Genomic DNA, 21,543 nt, shown 5'->3' with positions numbered 1-21,543 from the left:
GAGTTTAGCATTGTCATTGACAGTGATTGGCATTCTCAATTCCTTTGATATTTTCTTATATCCCTTTCCTGAACATGGTTACCTTTAATAGCCATTCAAAACCATTTGTGTCCAATTGTGTGCATGTTATCAGGCTAAATCACCAGGGTATGTCCTATGAGTAAACACAGTTTTTGACGATAAATGGCTTCAGCCAACCACTAACCATGAGTGAAAGAAAAGGTTTTGTGTTTTCATTCATATCCTCTGACAAATCATAAATTATGTCAGGGTATGTAACTTGTTAATTTGTTTGTTAATGAGTTAATTAATTATCAACTAATTAACTAGTTAATAATTAATTAACTAGTTAATTTTTCAAATCATCAAAGGTTTCATGGTATACAGTGGTATTTTTTATGCATGAGCATGAATGCATGCAGCTCAGTGTGTGAGTGTATGCGCCTTCAAGTGACACAACGGTGTGTGTGCGCATGTGCGCAAGTGGTCGAGCAAGAGAAAGGTATTTGGGCTCTTTTCTCTACTTGGAACCGGAATGGGAGAACTTCTGAATGACACAGCAAGGGTTTGCTGGATGTACCTTGCATGTTTACTGGGCGTTTCTTGAGATGTGGTTATGGCAGGGAAAACGTTTCCCGAGTGGTCATGTGACACTGAATCCTGCTGTTCAGTGCTCACTGCTACAGTGAGGAGGACTTCTGCTTGCAAGCTTTCTGCGAATGTGTGGAATCGAAATTTATACATTTATTTGCTCGGGTGAAAACCACCCGGCAATGGTGTTCTAGCGTTAAGCATACCACAATGACCTCTTGTCTCTTCTTTAGTTTGGGAACTTTGTTCCAGTAGGAGAAAGGCAGAGGCTCAAGGGCCCATATCATGGCAACATCACAATGCCTTTGCTACGTGGAGACTTGGAAGAAATGTAGAAACATTTTAACAACCACATCCGACTTTTAAAAACAGGAATAACACACATAAACTTCGGCTCTCTCTGTTCCTCTCTCAGGTTTTCCTCCTCTGGCCTGTGAGCTATCAGACGGCCTCTCACAATCAGAAGCCACCATGATGAGGAGGAATGAACACTACTGGCCAGTTCCTGGTGAGGAGAAGAATTCCAACATGGACTATAACAACACCAAGCCCAGCGAGTCCATAGTAAGACATTCCACTCAATTAAGCAGGATTTATCATTCTCCCAAACTGTTTACGTTGATGGTCAGAGTGGATGTCCCCCAGTACACAATGTCAAATTTTGGAAAATCTCTATCTGACCATTGCTGTGAGTGCTGCTTGGTTATGGTGTGTGTTGCTTTGTTGTGATATATGAGGAGGTCAGGATGTAAATCAAGATCTCATTCAGGTTCTTCCGATAACTGCCTAGCATTGTGTTTGTGAACTGTGTTACATGTTTTAGTTCTCCTTCTGCATTTCTGCTGGTGAATTTACTTGGCTATGGAAATGGTGGCGAGTGGACTTTAGTTATTGTAAATCTCAGGTAATTTCTGTAAGAAACAGACCAATGATTCACTGTTAATAGTTTCTTCTGCTTACAGATGTTATATTTACTCAGTTGACTTAATTATACTTTTTTTTGTTTTGCATTTGTATAATGAGTTTCAGGGGAACATAAATTAATTATTCAGTCGCATGACACAGTGCTTCACCATTTGGATGGATTTGAGAAGTTGTCATTTACAGTCAATTATGTTACAGAGTTTCACTTACTTCAGTTTACTTTCAGAACTTCCACACCACGAAGAGGGTCAATGATATGGGAGGTCCATGTCCACAAACCATGAAAGAATATAGTGATCTTCCACATCAAATTAAACGGCAGAATATGGTCTCCAAGACTGTATGAAACTATTTTATGTGATAAACACAGCTCAAATAACAACTAAATAATTTACTTCTTATTTTACTACTATTTATTTATTACTACTATTTCATACAGTCTAGGTCTAAGCAGCACAACTAAGAGGTTTCCCTGAGCCAGCTTTAACTAACTTAAAAAAAAATAAAAGAAAAAAATAAGTGTATTTAAAGTTTAACTTTAAATACAGAGAGAGTGCCCGCCTCGCAAACTGTCATTGAGAGCTGGTTCCACAGGAGAGGAGCCTGGTAACTGAAGGCTCTGCCACCCATTCTGCTCTTACAGACTCTGGGAACCACAAGTAAGCCTGAATTTTGGGACCAAAGTGATCTGTTGGGGTGATAAGGTAACGAGGTCTTTCAGGTATGAAGGGGCCTAACCATTAAGGGCTTTGTACGTGAGGAGGAGGATTTTAAATTGAATTCTAAACTGTATGGGGAGCCAGTGTAGAGAAGCTAACACTGGAGTTATATGGTCTGTCTGTCTAGTTCCTGTCAGAAATCGTATTAATGAAGGGTTTTAACAAACGTGTTGGAACATCCTGATAATAAGGAATTACAGTAATCTAATCCAGATGTAACAAAGACATGAACTAGTTTTTCAGTGTTCTTTAAGGACAGAATGTTCCTAATTTTCATAATGTTCCGCAGGTGGAAGAAGGCTGTTCTGGTAATTAGATTTATGTGTGAATGAAATATGACATGTCCTGGTCAAAAATAACTCCAAAGTTCCTCAAAGTGGAACTGGAAGCCATGGTGATGACAATGTGGTCGGAAAGTTGGTGGTTTAGGTGTTTAGGGCTGCGTGTAATGACCTCAGTTTTGTCTAAGTTTAAAAGTAGAAATTTACAGGTCATCCAGAACTTAATGTCTCTGAGCCATTCCTGGAGTTGAACAACCTGATTGATAAATATAACATATACTGTAAATGTTTCATATGCATAACAATGAAACTGTATGTTTTCTAATAATGTTCCCTGAAGGAAGCATATATAAAGTAAAACATATAGGCCCAAGCACTGAAACCTGTGGAACTCCACAATTAACTTTTGTTTGTAATAGGGCTGTCAAAGAACGCAGGATGATTATTTTGTCGCATTAACTGGTAAAATTTTTTTAACACATTAACGCACTTTCTCACTTTCATCACGCTACGTGTAGACGTGCAGTTTATGAACAGGCAAGGCAGGCAACTGCTTGGGGCCCCGAGTCGATAGGGGGCACCCGACAGTGGGAGCCTAAATGCATGAGTGAGCAGCCGCATCCCCGTCCCCCTTAAACAACAATGGTTGATTTTTCTAATGACATCTCAGTAGGAAACATCTGATTAAATCTGTTAATCTTTTGACAGCCCTAGTTTGTAATGATGCATTATCATTAACATGAACAAACTAGAATATATCAGATAAGTATGATTTAAACCAGCAGAGGGCAGTACCTGTGATCCCAAGGGTCTGCTCAAGTCTCTGCGAAAGAATGTGATGATCAATGGGGTCAAATGCAAAACTAAGATCTAACAGGACAAGTAAAGAGAGTAGACCATTATCTGAAGCCAAGAGAAGGTTGTTACTAACTTTAATAGTTCTGTTTTGGTGTTATGATGTAATCTAAAACCTGACTGGAAATCTTCAACAGGCCATTAATGCGCAAATATTCATATAATTGATTGGCAACTGCCTTTTCTTGTTGCTTTTTTAAGGAGGGGTTTAATCACTGCTCCTTTAAAAGTTTGGGGCACATATCCAATTAATAAGTATATATTAATTTGATTTAATATAATGCTGATAAAACACATTTAAACAATTTAGTGGGGATGGGATCTAACTGACATGGTTGATGGTTGAGATGATGAAACTAATGATGTTAACTCAGGGAGATCTATAGGAAACTGTCTAACTGTACACCTGGTGCTTCTAAAGCGCTTGTGCTAAAAGATGAGTCAGTGCCACTATGAGGGAGGAGATCATAATTTTTTTCTGAAATTGATGATATTTTATTCACAAAAAAGTTCATGAATTCATCACTGCTTATTGTTAAAGGTGCTATATGTAAGAATGTGGCCAAAAACGGTTACTACATTAAAATTCAAAATACCGAGGTTTTTTAGGTTTTGCTTTCTGATGTAACTGGCAACCCGTGGTTGCTCGGCAGCTGAGACTCTACTGACTGCAATGATTGGTAGACGGTGGTAGGTGGCGCCACATGCCAAAAACATGATTTCAAAACATAAACATGATTTGCAGTCTGCAAAATATTTTTGTATGCAAATATTTTTGCTATACTGTTGTTGTTGGTGAGTTCAGTTTGTTATATGAACATTATTCATGAGTCTCTGTGACATATTAGGAAGATTTTATGGCCACTTGCTTTAGATTATGCTACAAAACCATCTTTCCTGGCTATATGAAATTCATCTGGATTAGTGGAACGCTCTTTCTAATCTACATAAAACCTGTTCGAGTATTAAACCATGGTGCTCATCTCATCTGATTCACCACTTTCTTTTTCACAGGGGCAATATAATCTAATGTAGAAATGCAGTGAGGCCCCTGGACTATCAACAAGGTTATCTATGAGAGAGGGCTAACTATTTACTGAGAAATTGCGTTTACGCCATTAAATTAACATTCCAACACCTACAAATGCCACGACTCACTTATAGTTTGCACATAAACATCCTCAATAACCACAGTATGTTTATATTCATACAGACAGGGAATATTGACATACAGTACATACACAATAATTGTACGCGCCGCTGCACAACTCACCTTCAATGCACCTCCCATTAACTGGCAGCGTTTCTAACATGCACTGAGCATTAATCAACTGCTGCTGAAGGAGGGCGCTGTTGAGCCACTAAACTCCCAAAACTACATATCCAATACAAGGCAAATGGAATCTCATATATAATTGGTTACACTCAGATAAGAATTCAGAGAACTCTGACAGGAACTCTGAATAGGGTGCAGGTGGACGGTAAACGGTGACCATCTGTCATAAACCTACCAAAGTGCAGCTAAATTGTAGGCATTCTGAGTTGTTTGTCCGTCTAACACCAGTCGACCAGTCCACTCGTGGTGGTATATATTCCATCTTGCAGTGCAAGAGAATAGTTTTAAAGATACACTACCATGCAAAAGTTTGGGGTCACTTAGAAATGTCCTTAGAAAACCCTTAAAAACCCTTGTGCAATTAGCACAGCTCAAAACAGTTTTGCTGATTCTTTGACGAAAGCAAAGTTTGAAGGGCAAAATTCAATCATTATTTCTAATTGTCAATGTCTTGACTATATTTTCTATTCATTTTGCAACTGTTTTGATGAATAAAAGTGTTAGTTTTAGTGGAAAACACAAAACAATTGTCTAGGTGACCCCAAACTTTTGAATGGTAGTGTATGTACGTAATCTGTTGTAAATTTACCTTAAGCTTTTAATGTCATGACCGCCATTGACAAACTCTCGTTACCATTCACTGTTTATCAGAGTCAGACATAATCTGATTGATATAACACCTGTAATGACCATTGGCATTGTTAGATGGCAGGGACATTTTTATTTTATTTTATTGTAGTTTTTGTATATTTGGACATGGCCAAAGTATATTAGATGTAATATCAGCACAGCTCTTTGTGCTGCTTATATCAGATGTCTTTAGTAATTTATTGAGTTCAACCTTTAACATGCAAACTCATGCAGCTCTCTGCTGCTGTGAAAAACATCATTGAGTGGGAAACTGCTGGGTTGTCTATTGGTTGGCTTAGAACTCTCTCTCTTTCTCGGTTTGGTGAGAAGAGAACTCCTATTGGTGGAAGATGCATACACCGCATCCTCATGTGCCCACAGAGAAGTGACCTCTGACCTTTCCAGCTATGACTACTTCCTGATGCGGGAGAGCTGAAGATGAACATATTTGTGTGTACATATTGCTGCGCAGTGGGGGTTGATGACTGTGAAGAGACAGAGCTTTTTGTCTCAGCATAAACGTTTAATACAATGTGGATCTATGAACCTGGAGGAAATTCATAAGTATATGACCACTGACTGTTCTTCATACATTGTACAATATAGTATGTGTGCCCGACAGGGACCAACACACTGCAACAACCCAAAACACATCCGCATAAGTAGAAATGAGCTGCATATAAGGCTGTCGATCACAGATTTACTGATGCAGAAATGGAGAAGACGTGTCACCAAGGGAAAGATAGCTAACTAAAATAAATAGGGTATAATATGTCTACCATCTTCAAGGCATCTTCATGAGCAAGTTCAAATGTGTTATTTTGTGATTGAAATCATTTGTTTTAATGTACCTGTTACACACCTACTAATGGAGGCAGCAGTAGACCAGCAGCTGTGGTGTCCCCATGATTTGAACATAAAATAAAACAAAAGTATGACAGGAGTTAGGCTTGGATCAAAAATTCAACCCAAGCTGCTATGTAGTTTGTGTGTTATATGATGTCACACTATTAATGAATTTTCAAAGTGACTGCTATAAATGCACAACCATCTAAGATACAATGCCTCTGTTTTGCTTTCAGCCAATGAAAAATCTCTACATGGAAGATGTCCCACCCCAGTATTCGCAGTTAGGCCCATACTTTTCTGATGGCCAGAGGCGGGTGGACTATGTCCTGGCCTACAGCATCCAGAAACCCAGCAGTGACAGGCGTCGGCCATCCAAATTTGTCGAAAACAACTTTATCCGACGGCTTCGCCGCAGCTTGAGTATGAGAGGCAGCCGAGCTCCGCTTCAGCCAAAGGAGGATCCAGAGATTGCTGCCCAGGAGCAACAGACAGATTATCATGAAGATGACAAGCGCTTCAGGAGGGAGGAGTTTGAGGAAAACCTCCTGGAGACAGGGCTGGAGCTGGAGAAGGATGAAAGGGTAAGACATGGGATAGACTTTTATAAAGGGGGAGCTTGTCTAGCTGGATGTGATAAGGTGTTGAGACATCACAGAAAAGAGAGGAATTGGAGAGAAAAGCAGGTGTAACATGCAGTGGGCCACAAGGCAGATTCAGCTTGTATGACTGAATAGGCTAGAGGAAGCAGCTTAAGCTGTGCTTACCAGTGGGTTCAGAAAAAATTATGGACTTATGTATGATAACAAAATTAATACTTTATATTAAGGGATAAATATTAAGATAAAAGCAATAAAACACATGGCATTCTCATTTGCACAAGCAGAAGCTGCAGCTTTAAATGACCCTAGCCCAACACATCAAGTTGCTCGATCTCGCAGGTACTCGATTGCAGTGACGGCGACAATGTGACAGCGGCGTCAAAAGTGCACATTGTCATCTGCTTTCTTTTTCCCCTGCTTTGAAAAGCAAAAAGGAGACCATACAATAGCGTGACTTTATGTATGGCGAACATTGTTGTTTTTTGTTGTTAATATGGCAGCGCATAGAGGGGGAGTTGACTAAGAGGGGGATGACTATGATCAGATAGTGATCGGATCTTGATGTGGACACCAGAGATGTATATTAATACCACATGTAGATGCATGTGGTGAAGCACAATCTGGTTGCTATCTGATCACAGAAAATGCATTTTAATGCCAGGTGTAAATGTGACCTCTGTCATTGGGCTTCTAGTAGTGTGTGTTTTGTGTTTTGAGGGTGTGGGTGAAGGTGGGGTGTAAGGTATCACAGCAGTGTAGCCTGCTATTATTGACACTACTACTGTGGTGGTGAGTCAGTAGCATGGAGACTTGGATTGAGAATGTTTGGCAGTGTTTTTTCAAAGTTTAATTTAATCACAGCTGTTTGAGCAGCCAAGAAAAACAAAGGCTTTTCCTCATTGAAAGCAAGATAAACTCAAAGACAGGCATTTTTAGGCAAGCCACAACAGTAATAATGGAGATAATTACATTTGTTTATGTAGTTTTTATAAAAAACCTATAGACTTGACAAGTCCAGTCCACAATAACTAATGACAATTAAGATAAAGTAACTTGTCCCTTGTGGCCCTCTCAGATCAAAAGTTACAATGGCATAGCTTCTCTCAGAAACCCTCTTTTTAGTGACCTTGACAGTTTTCCACCACACGATGGATTTTCACTCACATTTAAACAAAGCTTCCAGGTAGAAAGATAATACATGATGGATGAAAAATGTATGTGTGTCTGAGTTTCCAATGATACAATGTCATGTTTACCAAGATCTCAAGAGGAGAGCTGTGTCATGGAAACATGGAAAATATTTCCAGTCAAGTAGGTGCAATATAGGGAATATTAGTTAATGTGAGCGCAAACTTCATCCGACAGTCACTGATTTAAAATGGAAGGGGTTGCGATGCGGCTCATTACTGGCTTTCGGCTGTGCTGTCGCTAAATACACCTGAATCCTCTGTTATATATTAAGATTTTGGCTAGTAGTCTGTGGACAACACATTTAGTATCGACTCAGTTTGCTTGGAAGAGTCAAACCGTGTCATGCCGTGCCGTGCTCCAACTGCATAGTGGAAAAGCACCATATGTACTGGTCCCCCTGTGGAAACTGCATTTTACAGTTGGTCAGTCAGTTCTTGTTATCAGCCAACAAACCATTTCAGTGTTTTAATGGTGAAATGCACATTATGTACAGCCCCCTTAGTCAGCTAGTTTGAATTGGATGCTCTGTATTTCTCCATAGATGTGTCACTGTGCTGACCTGTGTGGTGTGAAGTGAGTCTTGTAATGTAGGAGTGATTTCACATAAGTGAGAATGCCTGATCTCATATGCAGCAATGAAGTAAGGAGTCTGTGCTGAAGGGACTCTACCAACTCAGTTTTACCATTTATTGTCCATGTAGGGCTTTTGAAGGTATTTTGGCCGGTTAAAAACTGTCTTTTATTTCTGAAAACAAATCTCTAAATATGTAAAACTTATTTTCAGAGTAAAATCCCTGGAATTGGCTTCTTGAAGATCCATGCTCCTTGGAATCTTCTGTGTCGAGAGGCTGAGTTCATGAAGCTCAAGATGCCAACAAAGAAGGTACTCTGCCCATAACTGTTGTCGATGTATCAGATTTTAATTCACTGTCACTTTAAGCCTGGTTTATACCAAACATACAATAGATTTTTGACCAAGGAAGTCATTGCATGTTGCAGTGCTTCGGCCCACACCTCTCAGTAAATATTTGTATTTATAAAACCATGCGCATGCACATCCCACACCAATTTCTGTTTTTTAATCACAATCAACTAATGTGGTGCAGCTTTGTGGGCTTCATGTAATACCCACACTTGACCATAAATAGTCAGACAAATGCCAAATTGCCATCATCAGTATCACCACTTTCAGATTTTTTTTTTTACTTGTGGTAAATGCTGTAAATGCACACTGTGCGTTCAAACAGTGATTTGTACATACACTAATCACCATATGTAGCCAGTTCCTATGCGCTAACGATGGATCCAGTGCGGCACAGAGATGGTAAATGGTCATTTCTATTCTTGATGACGACTAAAAGCTACTTTACACTACAGTTTTGCCATTCACTCATTCACACCCATTCACTCACATTTCCATACAGCGCATCTATGTGCAGCACGTTCTATCACTTATCTTTCATACCCATTTATACACCGCTGGCACAGCCGTCAGTAGCAACATGGGTTTAAGTGTCTTTAAGTGTCAAATCTGGTCTAATCATATGAAACACATGCACAAATCATGAATCATCTAATACATTATATATAAGTAAGTATTTTTCCATATTTTCATTTTTGAGAAGTGCAATGTCCCCTTAATGTGCAAAGCATGCTGCAAATGTGCACATGCTATTTTGACTACCATCTTCACCAAACGTTGTAAAATTACAATAATAAAAAACACATAACAAGCTGAAAATCTAATTCGATGCATGTATACCATAATAATTTAGTAATTACCTGTTCTAGACATTCTAATAATCACAAAAAAATATCAACTTCTCAACAAAATATCAACAACTGTTGATTTATTCATTCCAATGAAACAAGGAGATGTTCCTCCAAGAAATTCGCAAGTTGTATGAGTTCATGGCCTGATGGCAAGACTTATTTATACATTTACCATCCAATGACATTGCAAAGCTAAACAACAGAACTTACCGACTGTGTAAATGTGGTCTTTAAAAACAAAACAACAAAAAAACATGTGTAGGTTTGTTTTGGGACAGTTGAATGTCATGTTGGAATGGTATAACAGTGGGTCTTATTGTTTTATCCTAGTTTGAGGAACATTACAATCTGAAAGTGGCTAGTAGGGATGTCCGACATTGGCTTTTTTAGATATATATTTGATATGGCGATATTGTCCAACACTTAATTTCTGATTGTATACTGACTTTTTTCCCACAAAACTAATTGTAGGTCACATCACGATTCTCCTGTTGTGGAATTAAAACATTGCCTACTTTTATTGTGATGCATTCCACACATAAACACTGTCTGTACAAAATAAGAAAATCAACTTGAGTTATGGAAAAAATGCAATTTATCTATCAAGTTTTCTCTCAACTATACAATTTATGATATGAGGTACAAACAACACGTTAGTAGTGCAAAGAAACGGATCAAATATAGACATTACTTGGGCTAATAAAGTCATTGAAATTGTAAACTGGGTTTTACAAAATTTACATTACAATTTGCTTACCCCATTGACTTTTAAAATGAGAACATTTAAATCAATTTAAGACCATTTGGCTTATTTCTAGTCGGGCTATTTTGACTGTGTGGAACTGATTTGCAGAGTTGTTTTTTAGAATCAGAATTTATTCCTAACCCGAATTTACAATCTTTAATAACCACCACCACCCAGACTGCATGACAAAATTATAATACTCCTGACATACAGGCTCCAACCGGAGGTTTACTTACAACTTTACATAGCTAAACTCGATCCTCGTATTGTGGTCCTACCGCTGTCTGACTTAAATGCATGTGAATCATTCTAATCTTTGTAACTCTCCTCATTCCACACAATTACTCATAAATAAGTGTCACCTGAAACTAAGGGCCAATTCCAATTCCTATCTTAACCCTCAATCTTAACCCTCAAGCTCAACCCTTAATCTTAACTGGCCCTCAAAACCAAGTGTTGAGGGTTATTTTGTCACTTAGAAATGGGACACACCTTAAATGCAGTTACTTCTTCAGACTGTAGGGGTCAGAATAACGTGAAAGCTGCGTCCAGTCTGTCAACTCCAAAAAAGAAGAAGAAGAAAACATTTACGTCACGGTTATTTATTTATTATTTTATTTCAGTCAAGTTATTAGGTTATCAGTTAGTTATAAGATGATACTCATACAAATACCACAACCACGGACATATTCAGCTGACAGTTACCACACACCACAGCTTATTGAAGGGTTTACGATAGCAAACGATCGCGTGTGTGCACCGGCCAGCTATTGACAAAAATAAAAATAAATTTTTCGCAACAATGACGTCAGTAATCCATAATATGGGCCTAAACTAAGATAATACAATGGTTTTCATAATTATTATATCTCTATTAACAAAGAAAATACTTAATTTGTATCGCACTCGCTTCGCTGCTTTCGACACCATCTTTCTTATGTGAAAACACGCAATGCATTCTGGGTAGCCCTTGCTCCCAAGGGTGGTGTTGGAAAATCTCAATATTGAGGGTGATACAGCCCTTAAACTTGACCCTCAACTTAATTTTTCTGAGAATCGGGACAGCACTTGCACTAGAGGGAGTGCGCATTTTTGAGATTGAGGGTTAAGATTGAGGGTTAAGCAAGGAATTGGAATTCACCCTAACTCTGCTCGAAAAACTTTTACTGACTTTGACTTTGAAAGAAGTCTGTTCGCCTCAAGGTGTCCAGTTATTCTCATGTCCTGTTCATTCAACGGTGAACACACACAACTTCTTGAAGATCAAACAACCCTAATTCAAATACAAAGTTTATGGTTTTAAGATCCACAATACTATGACATGAAGCATGTAGTGGCTTCTTCGAAATTTCAACTTGCATAATTTAAAACTTTGTTTATTTGGTTTGCGCTGGGCCGACTTGTTGCTAGTTTTGCCGTGGCAGGTCACATATTTTTACCTAAAAATGTTCAGATTTAACTCCATAATTATTTTACACATGTCATTTTTTTACATGTTCTCACCCACTATTTTCTAACAATGTTTGAAGACAAGAAATGCTGATTTTAGATCTTTAAAAACATTTTTTTTTCTCCTCTGTAGGTCTATGAAGTAGAACAAGGCAGTAATGTGGTAGAGAAGATCCGGCTCTTCATTCACAAAGTTACAGCTCCACTTCATCCAAAGGTTGACAACAACAAAACAGAGACTGCCAAATCCCTCTCTCATCCTTTCTCCAGAGAAAAGCAGCATCTGTGAGTAAAAAAAACTGCACTGACCTTTACTTGAATAGACACTATATATCTCAGATATGGTGATGTTGATGATCAGGTCAGGTCAGTTCAATTTATTGGTCCCCATAGGTAGATATGATGTACATGGGATTTCCCCCAGAAAACCTACTCATACCTGGTGGTAGGGCCTTGGTATTTATGTGTTATTGTGTCGTTTAGTCAGGCTTCCTTCTTCAGAACACCAGGTGATGAGATGATGATGTAGAATGAGACTCCGTGACACAAGACATTTCACCAAACAAAGAGATCTTTATTCTGTTACAAGTCAAGTGTCAATTCCAAGCGCTGCAGATCACCTGGGAGAGCATCGGCCAAATTCCCAAAAAGCTCTAACTTCTCCTGAGCAAAACCACACTAATAAAGGTTACCTGCTCCTCCTCCTACATCATCCTATGCCCTTGGTTAGCCATTCGACCCCCAGTGTCCCCTGGGGAGCACATCAAAGGACAAATGCCTAACCTAAACATCCACTTGAATAAACAAAAACGTGAATCCCAAAACAATACTCAACTAACATATCTGCCGATGTGTGACATGCATCAGATGAGCTGTCTTTAGTTAACTGCTCAAAGAGAGAGAATGTTCTCTGGAGTGACGTGAATGTCGCAGGGAGTTCATAATCTGCGCCGTATGCATCCAAGCAAGTTTCGCTTTTGCGCAGAGACTTTCCAACATGTAATAGGTGCTGTTCCACAGTGTACTTGCTGTGTTTCGGCCGCTGAATTATAAATAACATCTTTATTGACAATAATAACACGTTTGATTGTGTGAAATGGGTCTCAATCGGCACCTGGGCGCTGCACCCCTGTTCCCCGGTTTAGAAAAATCTGTGGTGTATAAAAAAAATCTATTTAAAATATATTAACAAGCAACGCTAAGCCTGTCGAGGGGCAAGTAAAGCCTGGCGGCCTGCCAGGCTTATAATGCACTGGGGGAAACTCTGTGTACAGCAAGATGTGAAGACATCCAGTTATACGTTAATATAGATGTCAGAATGTGCTCAAAGTTGGATGGTTTGAGAGAAGAGGCAGATGTGATCTATGTGGTGGAGATACAGTTGTGCTCATAAGTTTACATACCCTGGCAGAATTTACGATTTCTTGGCCATTTTTCAGAGTATATCAATGATAACACAAAAACTTTTCTTTCACTCATGGTTAGTGGTTGGCGGAAGCCATTTATTGTCAAACGACAATACTTTGTATTTGTATATTTGTGTTTACTTTGTTAAAATAATAATTACAACACAAACTATCCAAATTTACCCTGATCAAAAGTTAACATACTCTTGTGATTTGGCCTAATAACATGAACACAATTTGACACAAACAGGTTTGAATGGCTTTGATTAGTTATGGCTATTATTATTATAATAACCAGACCGGAAGTTCCAATTAACGCTGTTTTTAGTGAGTATCTGCGTCATTCCCTTATTTAAGAAGCCCTGAAGGTTCTAAACAAACAGTTCAGCCATTGCTGAGAATGCTGTGTTTTATTGTAATCTCAGGCTCAGCGAGATCTCTGAATAAACCCGGTCCGGTTACGTAAACAGCGGTTCTCCTGAAGAGCAGATCGTCCTGCTCCGGGCACTAGTCTGGGCACATCCGGTTGCGTACATTGAACCGCAGAAGAAGAATAACTTCCGTTGTGGAGGTGTTTCACGAGCGACAGTGTCTTCTGACTCTGGGTCTGACTCCAGATCAAAGTCATAAAAGGGACTGCGGCAGGGAGTCGTGAAGAAGCTATTTTTAAACACTGTTAAAACAATGTTTTGATAATGAGGAGCAGTGTTCCGTTCCAGAGGGTGGTATTACTAAGGGGGGGGGGGGGTTATACTTCCGGGTACAAGACAGTTGGGAAGGCTCAACGCTGGCTGGCCAATCACAACATCTGGGTGTAGAGTTCAGTCTGAAATATCGCGGCTGAGGAACAGCATTAGAAAAGAGGGATTTCTATCGGCTCCTTTACAGCAACTAGGAGGTTTTTGACCATAAAAACAAGTTAATGTATGTGAGTAGACCTCCATAACTAACATATATGTGAAACAGGACCACTCTATGGGAGATTTAAATGGAAGTTTGTAAACGGAATATTATATTCCTTATATTCAATGTCATCATAAACATGGAGCCCCCTCCCATACCAGGATGTTTTGATTCAACTTGACAATTACTTGGTGCCGTGAAGTCAACAACTGAGTCGTAGTTTAAGCGTCAGTGGCGGATCTAGAAAATTCTACACGGGGTGGCAAAGCGGGGGCAAGAGGTCTTGGCAGGGTGGCATGGGAGGACAGTACACAAGAATCCCCAAATGTAAATGGCCAACAAACATAAAAATACTTTAAAACAAATGACTGTTTTATCATGAACAACAGGAACAAGCCCAGTGCATCTCTTAAAAAGTAAAAGTATTAATAACAAAATTAAAATCTAAAATAAAAAGTGCAATAATCAAAAATGTTAAACAAACTTAAAAGGCTGAGGAGCCTCTTCCTCCCTGTCACTCCCTGCCTCTGTCTCACTTTGTGAATCTACAGCAGCCTCCTCCTCTTCATCCCTCACATCCTCTTCTCCTTCACTTATTTCTTCATCTCCTTCTGTGGTCTTCTTCTGCTTTGAGCCTCCTGGTCTCTCCAGTTCAATACCCTCTCCTTCATTTCCCTCCTTCTCTTCTTCTGCTGTGCACTTTTCTTACTAAAACTCTCCTTTTCATTGTGAGAATCTCTGGTTATTAGGGCCATGTAGCTAATATGTATAACAAATCTAAAATCATAAGATATTTATTACACAGAACAGTTATGTTTAGACCACTTAATGCTATTGTATTTGTTATTTTCCCAGTTAGAAAAGTAAAGGATGTCACCTGGTTTAACTCATTGCTGTGATAGGCGACAGTAAGTGGTTTTATAGCAGGTCTACTGCTACAACACACTGCTGCGTAGTGTGTTGTAAAGTAATCCCGCGAAACATTATGGATTAAAACATGACTGTTTTATTATTGTATGAAGTTGTTGTTGTTGTGTTTACTAAAATCAAAACTAATCATAGAGCAAAACGCTCTTACAAATCACCAGCGAGCGATTTCACAGTTAATTAATGGCCGCGCTGTTATCGCTGACGCTGAATAATAACAATAATATGTATTACATTCATTATAAATGTAACTTTAAGTTAAACTGTTTTGTTTAAACTTCACCTTGAGTCGAGGAGCAGCACAGTCGCTCCTCTCTGTGCCCGGATGCAGAGTCACCGCAGCAGACTCGCTGTTTGTGAGCCAGACTGTGAACAGCGCACTGAGCGTTTGATGCAGGGCTGTAGCTAAGTGAGTCAGGGGCCTAAGATTATATTTACAATTATTGACTTTTGGTCAATTTATTGTTTGTTTCAATATTTGAAAAACATTGTGGACATAGTCGCAGATGTTTTTTAAAACACAAAAGTTAGGCAGCTTCTGAAAGCTGAATGATTTGTTTGCTTGTTGGTTTTATAGCTGCAACTTAACGTCAATCATTTTTCCTTTTTGTTGCCAGATTTGATCTGTCTGACAGGAACAAGTTCTTTGACAGCAAGACCAGGAGCTCAATAGTAAGTATTGGTTTTAGTCAATGAGTGGTTGGAAAGTAGTTGCTTCAGCAAGTCACATTGGATCTTAAAAAAGAAGCACAAACTGTGCTCTTTCTGTAATCTTTTCTTGCTTCTAAGTGAGGGCCACATCAGCATCATGGTTACCCTCAAAGGGCCAGATGTAAGACAGAATAAATGTAACTAAATGTAACCAAATATAAAGGTAAAATAAAGGTATCTACTCCGTAACATATTGCTAAATAACGTTCTGTATTTATTACTTATTCAAGTTACAAATATGATGCATTATAGATGTAACCTGGTCCGTGATGGTGATGCCGTCAGTTTGCGGGTAACACAATCGCCCTGAATTGTGGGAAATGTGGTTTATGGTCAAAGCACGCCTTAAAGCAGCATAGACCTATTTTAACACAGATTTTTAAGACCAATTAATCACTTGCGGGCCACATAAAATTACGTGGCGGGCCACATCTGGCCCCCGGGCCTTGAGTTTGACACATGTGCCTTAAAGGGACAGTTATTCATTTATTATTGGATTGTAATTGAGGTATCTTGTCAGGATATAGCTGACTGCACTCTGAGCATGGCTGCTAATGGGGACACAGGGAAAAACAGCAGAGGATCAACAACTACTGCTGTGCTTTGACATGAATTTTCTGATTGTTTCTATTAAAATGCCTTTACTGAAGTTGCATGATCATGTTGAACTGTTTATAACAAACACTTCTACCTGACTTGTTTCGGCGTCGAGACTTCAAGTCAAGACTGCCTGATGAAGATGAGTCAAGAGTCAAGACTCCCTTATAAGGGCTTGATGCCGAAATGTGTCTCTCTCCTATTGTTTACAAAATAGAGGTGCAAAGGTTCTTTTTTTTAAGCGTTTCACAGTAGCAGTACATCAGTTATGTGAGCCAAATAAAATATTATGAGGCTGTCGCTTGCTGCTTTTATCACCCTTTCAAGTCAAACAGCAGAGAAACACTCCCTCTGATGACACAGAGGACACACACTCACACAGGAGAGAGTTTTTCTCAGACAAAATGTTTTACTTTTGTTTCAACACTGTTTGATCCATTTGAAAACATACATGCAGTAGCTTCATGACTGTAGCTTCACACTGTCCTCTGACTGAGTTGTGATACTGTGATCCGTAGAAGGTGCAGCTCATCGAAGTTCAATGTATTCTTCTGCTAATTACATGAATCGACCTTTGGTTGATGTGCACCCTTTTCTTGTATAAATGATACCCACACATTACACGAGGACCAGCAAAATTGCACAGATTAAAGGAAACAGATGTTAATTAATGAATCAACTATTTTCAATTCAGGAAATAATTGATTAATGGTTAAAGCTTTTTAAAGTTAAATTACTGCTGTTCTTACTAGATGGGCATGGGCAGATGTACTTGTTATACAGTAGCAATCTTTCCATCTCTGGAACTGTCTCTTCTGGATTTGTTTATTTTCTGTTTATTTTTTGTCTGACTCTCTTCTTGAATCTTTCCTTTTGTTAGGTTGTTTTGTAGAATATGCAAAAATATGCATAGAATGAGTATTGATCTCCCTCTCTCTCTCTCTGCTCTGTGATTTGATTTTTCAGTGCCTCTTGAGAAGATACAGATATGTGTGACTGTAAACAAAGCCCAGAGAAGGTGTTGTTTTCTCTCAGATCAATTTATTTACATTACATGCTGATAGATTATTATGGAATTATTAGCCACTATAGGCATATTTACTGTACCTTTAATTGTCAATATCCTTATTACAAAGTGACAGATAGTCAAACGAGGCTATCTAACATGTTTTTTTCTTGTGTCGTAAAAGGCAGTCATGCCACTGTCTACATTAAAGGCCTTGGTATACTTCTGTGCACATGCCACGCATGTTGCACATTGCGCGGACTCTGGTATACTCACTATACTATACTATACTATACTACTATACCAGGCCCGGCCGGTGTAACGGGACGATTTGGGCGACGCCCTCCCAACTAGGAGGAGAAAGAGAATTTTATTTCCTCAGCAATTCCAAAGATCCTTAGTACTAATATTCCTTTCAACATCTCTGCCAGCAAAGGTAGTTATTATCAGTGTTCTAGACATATTATCTGTCATTGTCCAATCAGAATCGTCCGATTCAAGTCACGTTTTATGGTTCCGCCTCTTTTGGGGCGATTTGACTGACGTGGGGAATCGCCCGAAAATTCTCCTATTGACTCTCATGTTAAAATTTTTTTTTAGAAAAACATACCCTCCAATGCATTTTTAATGAGGATTTATGTGCATGCACAATATTGCACAGGGAGATGGGCCTTCATCTTGGTAAGGAACCTCAGTTGGAAAAAGCTTGTTTTCACAACATAGCATTATTTACTTTTCACACCCTACAGTGCATCCAAGCCACATCAGTGATGTTATCTTGGGTCATTGGGTTTTCTGGGTCTTTCAACATCACACACCCTCACCCAGTCATTTAGCAGACGCTTTTATCCAAAGCTAGACATAAGTGCAATGTACAAGTACGTGCATTTTTTTTTCATTGTTGTCTTAGTCGAGGTAGAGTCGAAAGAGATGTGTTTTTAGTCGGCGGCGGAAGATGTGGAGGCTTTCTGATATCCGGATGTTGATGTACTGGGATCCTCTCAGTGAGGGGGCAGCAAGCCGGTTTGTCGATGCAGAGCGGAGTGGACGGGTGTAGGGTAACACCTCTCCTATCCAGACAGTCAATTCTAGCAGGACTACCTGCCTTGATGTTTCTGACATGAGAACCATGTCGGGCCTTAGTGTGGTCACTGCTATGGTGTCTGGAATTTGAGCTGTCTCCCCAGGTCAACTGCCAGTCTCAGGCTGTTGCCAGAAGACCCCCAGTTGGTTCAGTGCTCTTTTTTGTCTTTTTTCCAGCTTTGATAAAAGTGATAGTGATAGTGCTTCACTGTTAGTTGCTGCCTACTCACAGTGATCCCTGTGCTGATGGCCTCTGTGATTACTTTCATCACCTGGTCGTGACGCCACCAATAGTGTCCCTCTCCCAGAGTTTTTGAGCAACAGCTCAAAATGTGCTACAGAGATCCTCTTTTCTGACACAGGGGACATGCGGGGGTTTCTGCTAAGCCCCACATGATCCCCACGACATCATAAGTTAACAGGATCAGAAATGTAATTTGGTTTGGCTCAGTTTTCCATAGGTCTGTAAAAGGGATGTTCCAGTCTCTTGCCTGCTCCCATCAAATCCATGCCTCCTGCTGTTTCATGGTGACCATTCTGCTGGTGCAGGTTTTCCTCCAACTCGACTGGGATTTCATCTTGGACCAGGTGGTGTCTTTCCTTACCCTGGGACTTATTGTACTGAGGTCTTGGGATGCTGCCCAGTCCTGCCTAGCCTGATGCAACTACAGCACTTCTGCATGGTCAACAGCCTCCTGAGCCCTCCACTTCTTACCCATCCTCACTTCTATGCCAGCCAAGGAGACTTTAGTGTCACTGGAGTCTCTGTACAGCATAATCTCTCTTGACCTGGAAACCATGACTCTTCTGGTTGCAATACAAGGCTGCTTAGGCTTTGGAGACGACCCAACTATCTGCATGGAGATCTTCCTCTCATAGCTGTCACTGATGGTCAATGTGACATCATAGACCATCAGTGGCCAGTCTGATGATGTACAATGTCATGTTAAGATTTCATGATGGTATGATTTGATGTTATGTTATGATGATAAGATGGTAGACTTCATGGTTTGAATCTTCCGGGCCCTCGTGTATTCCTCAAGATCAGCGCCCTCTTTGAACACTTCCCAGTGTGTGTGCTCAAAGCAGTCCTGTAGGGCTGAGGAAGCATCCTCCAGTGGAAACCTGAATGGTTCTGGTGGTGGGTTTGGTTCTGCAGATCAGAGGCCTTGTATGCTTCTGGGATGTTGCAATAAACCTGGTTGGAAAGTTAGTCGTCCCTGGATGGTTCCACTGTTTTGCCACGTTTCCCTCCTCCACATGACTAGTGATCTTCCCAGTTGCCTCAAGAGTCTGGGGCACAACATAGTGCACATCACTTGGTGTTGAGTTGGTCCTAGCTGCTCCGATTACCTCTTCAACCTCATTCAGTTCCTTGAGGTTGAATGCCACAGTGGGTTTGTTTGGAGTTATCAAAGTGCTGCACTCTGGTACTTGTCAATCGCTGCCTCTGCCCAAGGATTCTCCTGGCTCTCTGTTTGCCCCTTCTTCTGTGCCACACAGCTCTCCAAAGGTATGTTAGCTTTATCCTCATGACTCTGCCAGTCCAGCCTTGTCCTCTTCCCTTGCCTGCTTGAACTGCCATCTAAGCACACTGAGTTCCTGTGACAGCTGGCTGATCTGTCATTGGTTTGGACACCCTGACTTGCTGGTTGTATGCTGTTCCTTTACACTGAATCTCTCCACTAGTGCCACATCCTCTCCTTATTGGCAGCAGGCCATTTAATCTGGTGATATTCTGACTTTGTGGTGAGTGTAGGGTCTGGGCACTATAGGGTGACTCCGGGGCTGGGGTCCTGCTTTGTCTCACTAGATGGTAAAACTGTCTGTTGCACAACTGGCTTTCCTGTCATGCACTTCATCCTGGCATAGTGGCTCTTTGGGCCGTTGGTCTTTGTAAACTTTACATCCACAGATTGTGCTCATTGTCCCATATCCATAGGCTTTTGGTCAATACCTGTTGTGTCCATCCTGTTGTGGTTCACACTGAATCTGCCAAAAATATATTGCCTACTTTACATTCTGCCAGCTGTAGTGGTGCCTGGATGACATGATAGAAACATCAACACTCCCACTCGGTCTCTCGGGCACTCACTCACTGACTCACTCTACTGTATATATTTTAGGGGGGCTAAATAATGTTTAATATGCAGTGCACTAATTCACTCATCCAGCTCCTCTGAGTCTTTTTTCTCCCTTTAAGGGTTGTCACAGCAGAACAAATGCTTTCGTCTTGCACTATCCCTTGTGTGCAGCTGCTCTAGGTGAAGTCTAGAAAAGTCTGCATGTATGTGTGAAAGCAGCTAAACACTGACACAGCACATTGAAGTGACATCATTGACATCACATTATGAGATGAATCACAACAGTTCCCAGCTCTGTGAAGAGTGTTGTGTTTTATCCTGAATTTATCAGCAGTCTCTCACAAACTTCCTTAATTTTCCTCTTAACAGCTGTGTGATTTCACATGTATACAAATTCCATTATCCACCTCTATTTGTCAAGTATACTGTATATAATCATATATTAGGACTGAAACTGCTTAGTTAACTATAACATTGTGTTTGTTACTTTAGGTCTATGAGGTACTGAAGAGGACGAGATGCACCAGAGCCAAATACTCCATGGGTAAGGCACTATATATACAGTATCTCTAACATACACACAGGATAACTAAATATGCAGTTAATCTAGACTCTAACCTAATTACTTGCAAAGAAGAGGGCAGTGTGAGATCTTCTCTGTTTAAGTTCTAGATATCTCCTCTCATCTTTCCATCGATCGGCCTGTCTTCAAAATACAACTTGATTTGCTTGAAATGGACTGACATTTGTTGACTATTTTAAAAACTATGAATAATTTAAAAATGCTGTGCATACACTTTAAATTAATACAGGGCATTTTTTCAACCTTAACAAAAATGCATTATAACAATTAGACTGTTTTATGGACTGGAGATGTGATCAAT

At 39.9% G+C, this 21,543-nt stretch overlaps 1 protein-coding gene across 1 annotated transcript in view; it reads left to right on the top strand.

Annotated features, from left to right (window-relative positions):
* ano1a (anoctamin 1, calcium activated chloride channel a) overlaps positions 1 to 21,543 on the top strand; it is a gene marked incomplete at both ends in the record, with an annotated part of 68,571 nt that overhangs the window by 13,718 nt on the left and 33,310 nt on the right. Inside the window, 6 exons of the mRNA XM_083901030.1 lie at positions 1,007 to 1,155; positions 6,419 to 6,766; positions 8,760 to 8,858; positions 12,076 to 12,227; positions 15,796 to 15,850; positions 21,152 to 21,203. Coding sequence (XP_083757156.1) covers positions 1,007 to 1,155; positions 6,419 to 6,766; positions 8,760 to 8,858; positions 12,076 to 12,227; positions 15,796 to 15,850; positions 21,152 to 21,203 — 855 coding nt within the window. The remainder of the gene's footprint in view (positions 1 to 1,006; positions 1,156 to 6,418; positions 6,767 to 8,759; positions 8,859 to 12,075; positions 12,228 to 15,795; positions 15,851 to 21,151; positions 21,204 to 21,543) is intronic.

Source organism: Microchirus variegatus (genome assembly GCF_963457635.1).
Source record: "Microchirus variegatus genome assembly, chromosome: 14".
Taxonomy (NCBI): Eukaryota; Metazoa; Chordata; class Actinopteri; order Pleuronectiformes; family Soleidae; genus Microchirus; species Microchirus variegatus.
Note: the sequence above shows the minus strand (reverse complement) of the source record. Positions and strands in the feature narration are given on the sequence as shown.